This window comes from Cavia porcellus, unplaced genomic scaffold, assembly GCF_034190915.1.
Source record: "Cavia porcellus strain 051 isolate PalLab524CR breed Dunkin Hartley unplaced genomic scaffold, mCavPor4.1 scaffold_15, whole genome shotgun sequence".
Taxonomy (NCBI): domain Eukaryota; kingdom Metazoa; phylum Chordata; class Mammalia; order Rodentia; family Caviidae; genus Cavia; species Cavia porcellus.
This window is the reverse complement of record NW_026947498.1, coordinates 44,729,094-44,740,005: the sequence shown is the minus strand read 5'-3', so window position 1 is coordinate 44,740,005 and position 10,912 is coordinate 44,729,094. Positions and strand designations below refer to the sequence as shown.

Here is a 10,912-nt window from a genome sequence, read left to right as displayed (position 1 = left end):
TGTTGGAAGAGATTAAGAAATATTGTTTATATAACATCATTAAGAGTTTTACAAATTCAGTAGTGAATCCATGAGGTCTTGGGCTTTTGTTAATTGATTCTTTATTGCTCTGTCAATTTGGGGTTATTTGGCTTGCTATTGGATTTTTAAGTATATGTCATTTTGGGTTAGTTTTTTAAATTTGCATATGCTCAGTAATCCATTTCAAAATTTGTTAATTTTTGGAATATGATTTTTCAAAGTTTTTAGTATGTTCTAGATTTTGATAGCATCTTTTCTGATTTTATCTCTATATCTCGGTAAATATACCTAATAGTAACCTATTTTATTTATTCTTTCTAATACTCAGATCTTTTATTTGTTGTTTTTTTAAAAGTGGTTTTTATTCTTGAGTACATTGATTTCTGCTCTCACCTTTAAAATTTTCACCCCCAATTTTGGTTTGGGACTGGTTTGTGATTGTTTTTCAAATTTCTCAAGATTTCTCCTAAGGTTACATATTTAGATTTACTTTATATTCTTAGACCCTATGTTTTGACAAAAGACTTCAGGTTATGCCAATATCCACAAAACATTTTTCAATGGTAGTTCCTGCAGTTGCCCACCCCACATTTGTCTAACCTCTGTGCACACTATGACCATTTTATTACTTGTGGTTGTTTGGTGATGAGGTCTGTGAAGTAGAGGGAGGACAAGTGAAGCTGGTTGGATGAGGAAGGTAAGACACTAAGGGGGAGGTTGGGGGGATAGGGATAGATGAGAGGAAAATCTGATGTGCAATCTGATTCTATTGGAGTACTTTTGGGTGAGTAAATGGTTGGTTAGTAATGAGAGTTTTCAGAGAATATTTGTGGAAAAATAACAAGATATGGGAGGAAGAGGCTTGCTTTGTGATTGAGGAAAACTACCTACTTGTTAGAATCCGCTGGTAGGCAGGATTATAAGCTAGGTAAGATATTGAAGAATCAAGGGTTTAGGATGGGGTAGGTGGGGGTGTTAATACTAGAAAAGATATGAGTGGCTGTGGAGGAGCCAAGTATGAAAAATTAAAAACTTGGGAGGAAGAGTTTATGTACAGTGATATGTCAGTGCATTAACTTCTTTCTACAATTTTGGTCATGAATTGAATTGGAGGAGAGCTGAATAAAATTAAAAGGTTTGGTTCAATGTTGACTTGGTTCTCATGCAGTTCAGCTTGTGACCAGATTCATAAAAAAATATGGTTTGGGACACAAGGTACTACTATATGTGGAAAAAAGAATAAAGATATAATGTAATAGTATTGCTTTGGGGTTGAGATAAAGAACTAGTTGGGGGGCAAAGGAGAAACCCTGAACATCTATTATATCAGCGCCAATGGAAGAAAAAACTTTGAGATAAAAATTTAATAAAACAAAAACCATAAAATAACATAGCATAGCCACACATTACTAAATAAATTATAAAACAAACAAAAACTCAAGCCAATAAGCTATTAGATGGGATCAAAAATTAAATATTCTAATGAGATAGTATATATGCAATTCACATGTAACATCATTGAATAGAGAGTCTGAGTGCTCATACACCAAGACTTGTACTGCAGTACTGAAGCTAACGATTTTTTTCTACCAGGTTACAGTCTTTCATGCACAGTGTGATCTAGTACTAGTTCTTGGGTTTGGATCTTTTGCTGTCCAATTTCCTAGGTGTAATGATGGAATGGGCAGATAGATTTGTGAGCACAAAATTGCCCACCATGTCAGGAGTATTCCTGTGCAACTAAGTTAGCTATAGTAGAAACTATTTTCTTTAGTGATAATGGTATATATCAAGGCAAGTGTAATCACTTGCAGTGTGTCCATCAGAGCAAGTCAAGAATATCATGAATCCAAAGTTTGGACTTCCTTTTAGCCTAGATAAGAAATTCACAGTTATAGCATAAGCATCACAACAGCTCCAGTGTTCACGGATATTTAATATACTCTAAATGTGTTAGCTACATTCCCTCTTACGGTTAAAAAAAGACATTCAACAGTAATATGGGACCAATGATATAAGTCTAGAGGGTTTGGGATTGGATAATGTCACAGGGAAACAAAACAAAAACGATGTTTTTTTATAAATCTCCTGCTGTGTGATATGGAAAGGCAGATGTAATAGGGCATAGGTTTTTGATCATGGCAGAGATGCATTATATATTCAAATGGGGGTAACGGGGAAAATGATATAAAATGAATATTGAGAAATGATGATGAGAAATGACCCCATGCCTAATATAAATATTAGAGAATTAGTTGAAGTGAGACAAATTTTTAGTTAGTAAGAAAACAGGGGAGAAGAAAGAAAAAAATACAGGATAAGAAACAGAAGAAATAAATGAGGCCAAAAAAGTAGAGGTAAAAGTATAAGGAATAAAAAAAAGATAAGGGCTGGGGATTTAGCTTAATGGCTCAAGGACTTTTCTGGTAAGCACAACATTATGAGTTCAATCCCCAGTACCAAAATAAATCAATCAGTAAATAAAATAGAAAATAAAAAATAAAAAAGGATACAGGAGAATTTTCTTACCCTCTATAAACTATACTGGATGAAAAATACAAGAGGAAGAGAAGAGCCTGTGCGCGCGCGTGCACACACACACACACACACACACACAAAGGAGGAAATGGAATGAAAGTGAAGAGGTTGAACAGAAGATGAAAAATATCCTCTAAAAAGAGTTTTCCATTGTTCTGGATGTTTGGTTCTTTTGCCAGCTTAGGAAGAGGGAGAAGAAGACAAGCCAACATGCATCTTTTTCTCTCTGGAAGTCTGAGGTGGCAGTCTATCTTCCGTATGGTGCTGGATGCAGTTAGCCACATACAATGTGAACAGGGTGCCCATGTGACCTTTCAGTCTGTGTAACTCGGGCTGTCTCCGGCATGTGACTGCAGTATCTGGTCCATGTTTACCAATCTCAGCCCTCAGCAGAATACCTCCAGCCTGTCCTTTCACTACTGGCTGTTTCTTGTGACTCTCCTTCCTTCCTTCACTCTAGGAACTTGACAGTGTGGGGCATGGCCTGCAGACAAAAGCTTGAGATCCAGTTTTTAACACTGAGCCCTTCCTTATAATACCATCACATCTGTTCTTATTCCACAGTTGGGTCAGTGGGAACTGGACTGTCATTCATGAACTGTTTACTGTGGAAAGCCAATGTAGAGACAATATCCTGCTTTTTTCTTGAAGGTTCTAATCTCCAACACCCACTGATTCTCTCAATCCCAGTGTGGTTTTCATTTCCTTGTGGAATATTTTATGATGTCTCTAAATAGTGTTTTTGAGTTAGAATCTTCAAATCAGAGTTCAGATATAGTCACCATGTTGAATTTGATTAATTCCTCCTTATGTCCTTTTTTTCTACTCTCTCAAATGTGTATTTTCCTCTTCTTAGTGATGTTAGATCTTCTGATCCTTCTCTCTTAGTAGATTTTGCCTCAGCTTTTATGAAGTGATGTTCCACGAGTTAAATTTATTTCTTGTATAGAGCATGTAATTGGATTTTGTTTCTTGATGTTTTCTGTCCATATCTTTTGACTGAGAAATTGAGATCATTCATATTTTGAATAGTTACTGAAAGTTATCATCTTATTCTTATCTTTGCAAAGTTTTACTGTTCTTGGCCATGCCCAGCCACCTCTAAGCAGCAAGCCGGGCCCAGAATCCAGTCTTAGGCCCTGACCACACGTGGGTTGAATTTCAGCACATGGGGAAAACTTGGAAATTTGCTCCCAGGTGATAAGACCATGCCCTGTGTCTGAAATCACCAAAGGACACACAGAGTCCCTGGAGGTCCAACTGGCCCACATCCAGCGAGCTCCAAGTGGCAAGCAGTCAGTAGTCTGCCCCAGCAGCCAAAAGTTGGCCAGGTGATACCAGTGTACTGAGGAGCTTTGAAACATTTCTCAAAACCCAGAAATAGATGCAACTCCAGCTGGCATCGAGGAATGCCATGCCACCCTGGGACCTTGGCCCAGGCCACTGCAAGGTTCCTACATGACTCCCACTGGCCCTAGGGAATGCATGCTGCCCTAAGGCAGCATGTTGGCCTGTGCCCAGAAGATGCCCAGATCCAGGACATCTGCAGGCCCCCCAGGGACACGCCCTACCTCCTGGACCTAATACTGCTGTTGATCTTTAGCTCCCACTCTTTCTCCTAGAACCTTGGAGTACAGTTGGAATGCAGTGGATTAACTGTGCTAGCTTGAAGGGAGATTAAGTAACTGCCTCACCCAAACAGGTCTCAGGAGGCTCCAGTCAATGTGGTGAGTACGTCCTTAAAATACAGGAGTGCAGTGGGTAAATAGGGCCAGTAGTAGAGCTCCCTCCAACTAACTGTAAAACCTTTGTGAGTCTGGCAAGAGTGTGGGTGACCCCCTTCCTGCACACAGAAAACATCAGGCAGGGTGGGAAGTATAATAAGGACTCTCTCAACTTGGAGAAAGTAAAAAGGGCTTATAAGACACACAGACACACAATAGGGACAAACTAGGGCCTCAGCTGACACAAACACTATAGACAGGGAGATTTGGTGACCTGGAATAACCTGAAGATAAAGTAATAGCAGGAACTAAAAGTTGACCTACATCAATACTATTAGGCTAGTCAGCCTAGGAAGAATATAGGACTCACCCAACAGGCCCTGCGTGGGAAGTCAGGTGACTGGCCCCACTCTTCATTGAGGGACCCAGCAATTGGACAAACATCAACCTTACATTAGGACCCCAAGATACACACTACCAACACTTGGCACTAGTGGTACTGAAGAAAGAAATATTAACTCGAAAGGGGACAATGGCAAAATGAAAAAGCAAAATGAAATCTCTAACATCTAGTCCACCAGGAGCAAGTACAGGAGACATTGAAATAAAGGACATCAAAGGTAACATAATGGAAATCTCTGAAAAGATAGCTAGAGAAATAAAAAAAATAACTCCATGAGGCTATAGAGGAAATCAAATTAGAAGTACTCACCCATGTAAAGATAGAAATAGCAACCTTAGTAAATGAGTTGCTGAGCACAGCTAAAGAAGAAATAGAGAAAAATGTACAGGAGCATGGGAAACTGATTGAAACTTTGAATGAACAACATAGAAAATAAGCAGAATTCATGAAACAAACTCAAAGAGACATGCAAGAAACAAAATATTCTATTTAGAGCTGACAGAATCATTTAAATGAAACTGAGGATAGGATTTCGGACCTTGAGGACAGGATCACAATCAGCAATCATGAAAGGATAGAACTTTAAAAAATAACAAAGCAGCATGAAATGAAAATCCAGCTGCTTCAAGATGATGCCAAGAGCAACAATGTAAGATTAGTAGGCATCAGTGAAGAGGTATGAGTCAATAAAAATGTCATAACTAAAATATTTACAGAAGCAATAGGAGAAAATTTCCCAAACAAAAGGAAAAAATCTGATATGCACATAGGCATATAGAATGAGGCATATAGAATGTCAAACAGTTAAAACCAAGAGATATAATAATGAAGATTTCAGACATACAGCATAGAAACAGAATACTAAAAGGTGTTAAAGACACAACTCACCTATCAAGAAAAGCCCATTAGAATCACAGCAGACTTTTCCACATAAACCATGAAGTCAAGATGAGCTTGGAGTGAGGTATTTCAAGACCTGAAAGAAAACAATTTTTAACTCACAGTAATGTACCCAGAAAAACTTTTATTCAAATTTAATGGAAAAACAGGATACTTTCATGACAAAGAACAACTGAAGAAATTCGTGCCCACCAAACCAACCCTAGAACGAGTACTAAAAGACATAACGGATAGAGATAAAAATGACCACAACCCCCAGAACAATAACAGAAAGAATTCACTAGGTAGCATAAGCAATTAGACAATGGGGAAAAGCAGAAAGCAAATAACTGCTACATAACATGGCAAAGTCGAGCCAGTACATATCAGTGACATCCATAAATGTAAATGGCCTCAATTCACCTATCAAAAGAAACAGGTAGCAGAGGTATTTCAAGACCTGAAAGAAAACTATCAAAAGAAACAGGTAGCCAGAATGAATCAAGAAACAGGACCCCACAATATGCTGTATACAACAAACACATCTGACCCAAAAGGAAGCTAACAGGCTAAAGTCACAAGTTGGAAAACTGTTTCATGCAACAGGAATCCAGAAAAAAGCAGGGGTAACTCTTCTATTTGCAGACAATGTAAACTTCAAAACTAAAATGATTAAAAGGGAGAAAGAAGATCTCTACATACTCATTAGTGGAAAATTTCAAGAGGAAGAATTAACGATTATAAATATATATGCACCAAATACAAGAGGACCCAACTATATAAGAAAGATACTAATGGACATGGAAAACCAAATACACAAGAACACAATTACAGCAGGGGACCTTGACAGCCTATTGTCACAAGGAGATAGATCAATTAGACAAAAAGTCAGCAAAGAAATAATAGAACTGAATCATACCTCTGAGCAATTGGTCTTAGTAGATGTTTACAGAGTGCTTCACCCAACCACATCAGAATACACATTCTTCTCGGCTGTGCATGGGACATTCTCCAAAGTAGACCATATATTATCCCATCAAGCATTTTTCAGTAACTGAAAAAGATTGAAATATAATATCTGCATAATATCTGACCATATCACATTGAAATTGGAAATTAATGGCAAAAGAAATTGCAAACCTGCATAAATATGTGGAAATTAAATAACAACCTTTTGATCACCCAGTGGGCTACAGATGAAACTGAAGAAGAAATAAAGCAATACCTACAATTCAATGAAATGCAGAAACAACATACTACACTCTGTGGGATGCAATGAAAGCAGTCTAAAGAGGGAAATTATAGGAGTTAATTGTCATATCACAAAAATAGAATGAGCACAAATAAACAACCTAGTGCTTCATCTCAAGCTTCTAAAAAAAAGAACAGCAAGTTAAACCCAAAGCTCATAGAAGAGAGGAAATTGTAAAGATTAGAATAGAAATCAATGCAATTGAAACTAAAACAAAATACAAAGAATTAATGAATAAAAAGCTGGGTTTTTGAGAGAATAAACAAAATTGATAAACCTCTAGCTAATCTTATCAAGAAAAACAAAGAACAAACCCCAATTCATGCAATAAGGACTGAAAAGAGGGAAATTACTACAGATCCCATGGAAATTCAAATGATCATGAATATCTACTTTGAAAATCTCTACTCACATAGAAAACAAAGAGGAAATGGAAAGATTTCTAGAAACATATGAACTGTATTAGAAATCAAAACCATAAAACAAATATCAATCACTCAAAATTAAAAATAATAAGCATACTATAGGACCTAAAATAATTATTTCAAAGACATTTTGAAGGCAACATTTACTGCAGGCACAAATATATCAGGCTCTGTTACAGTACTGATGATATATGAGGTAATCAAAACATAGAGTGTGCATTTAAAAATTTTTACAGTAAAAGACGTATTACCATTTATTTCCTTTAGGTACTCTTGCTCACTTTAAGCAAACTTATCTCATCCTGAAGCAATTCTAGAAGTCCTATTTTGTGACTCTCTAATAAAGTGTCCAGAACTGTCTCAGAAAGTGACAAAACCTTGGGAAAAGTCTGTTTGTAGTGAAGTTTTTTTGCAGGAGACAGTATGTCCTTCATTGAATTTTTATTTGAATAAATACTGTTTTATTTTATAATAAAAAGTTTTATTTCTCTTTACACAATTGTTTAGATGTGTGTACTCTTTTCTTAGACTATTCTCAAATTCCACTCACTTCTCAGTGTGTGAAATAATTAATAATCTTATTCTAGTCTCCTGTTAATCAATTATCATGTGAGTTTTCTGAAATATACAATCATATTAATCTGCAGCCCAAAAAACTCCAGTGTCTGATTCCTCCAAATAGACTTACATTCCTTAAGATAGCATTCAGGGTACTTAGTAGCCTGCTCCATGTCCACCTATACTTTCCATACTGAGCAAGACTTCAGTCCAACTGTTCACCACCTCGTTGTCTGTGTCTCGTGGTTCACCCCTCATGTCCCAATCCTGGTGGCATTCTCATGTCTAGAAGCATGGACTCTGGTCATGCTCATTTCTCAGTTTCTCCAGCTCTCAATGTTTTTTCCCCATTCTTTAAGGTATAGTTTACTGCTCACATTAACTAATAACTAAATATCACAGGCAATATAACTTCTGTTTTGTAAATCTCCAAGGATGTGAAAAAAAAACAATGTTGACTCAGACACCAACTCCATTTAACTTACCTGATGGACCTTGGGCAAGCTATTCATTATGTCAATGTTTCAGATCTTGAATCACAACAAAGATTTTAAAATGCATACTTACTTGGTATATAATAGATAAGAAAGTCTATCAATGTGTGTAGCAGACAGTACATTCTTAGTAAGTTATTTTCCTTTTTTAATTGCATATTTAATTAATATAAAAAGTATTGTTGCTTAGATATTTAAGGTTTTTACTGCTTTTCTGTCTCCTTTAATTTTGAATGTCTCTATCTTCTGTTAATTCTATGAACATGTAAATATCTATTTTTAGAGTCAGATTACCAAGAAAAATAAGTAATATAATAAAGTGAAATTTTGCTTTCCTTGATGTATTCAATGATTATGTTATTATATCTGTTGGATGCATAAGCAAACTATGTGTAAAATTAACTTGGGAATTTTAGTACAGATGATGTAAGTTTCACTATAAATTTTTAAATCGTCAATAAACAGATACTTTATTTCAGATAAGTTGAGAGCAAAAATAATGAATGCTCAATATATAAATGTTCTTGTTTGAAGAATAAGACAGAATTAATTAATAATCTGCTAAAAGAGGTATTGTAAGTTAAAAATCAAATTCAAAACATACTGTAGATCATGTTGCTGTAGCAAAAAACTAGTGTTTCTGAGTGTAGATTGTTTTTGAGATTGTGAAATTCAGATCTGGAAGTTTAGAATTTTTCCAACAATGTAATCAATAGATAACTTTGAGAATAGTGGCTTTCATTGCAACAATTTTTGGGCTTGTCAAAAACTGAACCCTCAGATCCTCATGAGTAATTACTTGGTTCATTTCTGATGAGACCTGTTATACTAGATTTTAAATAAATTTTAACTGATCATCTCCTTTCCAAACTAATTCGACTCAGAAGCCATGACATATTAATAATTTAGTATCTTTTTTACAAAGACGTTTTTTTCTCTTTCTCACAGTGTGCAGAATTTAAAGAATGTATTAAATCAAATTACAATTGTGTTTCAAAAGAAAGTGATTCAGGATGTTATATTTTCTTTTTCATAACTGCTTTCATGATATTTACTACTTCCTTGCTTCTGAGACTATAAATAAAAGGATTCAATAAAGGAACTAATGTATAGAATATAGCAACAGGTATAGCTTTATCTCCTTCATCAACAGAACTGGGTCTAGCATACATGAAAAGAAGGGAACCATAGGAGATTGACACAGACAGAAAATGAGAAGCCCAGATAGGTAAGGTTTTGCCTCTTCCTTCTTTAGATTTCATTCTGAATATAGTGAAAAGTGTATAGAAGTAAGAAATTAAGATTATGGCAATGGTAAATATTTGAATGGAGCCTGTCAGGATATACAATATCATTTCATTGATAGAAAGGTCAACACAGGAGAGTCTGTATAATGGAAGGACATCCCAGAAAAAATGGTTGACTTGGTGAGACCCACTGAAACTAAAGCTAAATAAAAATCCTACTTCAATCATAGGATAGAGGTTTCCTGTTATGTAGGCTCTGTGATCTACAGAATGCCAAGTTTCTTTGACATCCTGCTGTGGTACTGCAGAGGGCTGCATATGACCACATAGCGGTCATAGGCCATTGCTGCCAGAAGAAAGCAGTCTGCAGTTTCAGCAACACAGAGAAAATAAAACTGTGCCATGCCCTCAGAGAGAAATCTTTCTGTCCCGAGAAAAAAGTTCTCTAACATCTTAGGAGTGATGGTACAGAACAAAAGGATCCATCAGAGCCAGGTTTCCCAGAAAGATGTACATTGGTGTGTGAAGATGACGCTCCGTGTAAATCAAGGAGACCAAACCTAGATTCCCCACCATTCTGATGAGGTAGATCACAAAGAAGAGGATAAACAGAAGGGTCTTCTGGTCTGGGTTGTCTGTGAATCCTATGAGGATGAATTCTATAATCAAGGAGTGGTTGTCTTTGGTCATCTCTACCTTGCCTATTGAGATAGGAATTAATAAGTCGTAAGATTCTAACTGAGGTAATATAATGTGTTTTTTTCAGTTTTTTTTCTTTTCTTTTTGGTGTCAGGAAAGAAGTGGTGCAACCCATCAAGCAACCCATGTTATCTTTAAAATATAGCTGTGTATACATTAGGGAGCATTTTTTTCTAGTCAGCATCCATTACCTTGTACTGGCTCTCCTAATTTAATGTAATACTGATAAAGTCCAAGGAAAGGCTTAGAGTGGATAAAGACCATCTGATTTTTAACCAATGCAAGCATAGCATAAAATGTAGAACACCCATATTTAGTTTGTTTTTCCATTTTAGTATCATTTTTATTATGACCTCTAGTAAATTTAAAATCAGTTATTTTATAATCTGTATTTTTACCTTTGAGAAGTTGTATATAGTCTACAAAATGTTTTACAAAATCATATTACAGGTTTGTTACATTTATATCTTTGAGACTGCACAAAATGACTTGACTAAAAATGTAGGGAACTGCTCAACTTTATATGAAATTATCGTGGAGAGCTAAAGTAAATGTGTTCACAATTGCTTTCTGTCTCATCCCTTTCCCCAGTGTCACATGCATTTTCATATGTACTGACCTTTTCCATGTCAGTATTTCCATTAATTTTCTCTACATAACTAACTCTTGCCT

The 10,912-nt window shown here is 35.9% G+C and overlaps 1 protein-coding gene across 1 annotated transcript; it reads right to left on the bottom strand.

Annotated features, from left to right (window-relative positions):
* Positions 1-9,310: 9,310 nt before the first annotated feature.
* On the bottom strand, positions 9,311-10,231 carry LOC100719224 (olfactory receptor 5K3-like). Its single transcript, XM_023564848.1, is given in 3 exon segments — positions 9,311-9,798; positions 9,801-10,021; positions 10,023-10,231. Coding segments are annotated over 3 exon segments (918 nt in total).
* Positions 10,232-10,912: the final 681 nt, after the last annotated feature.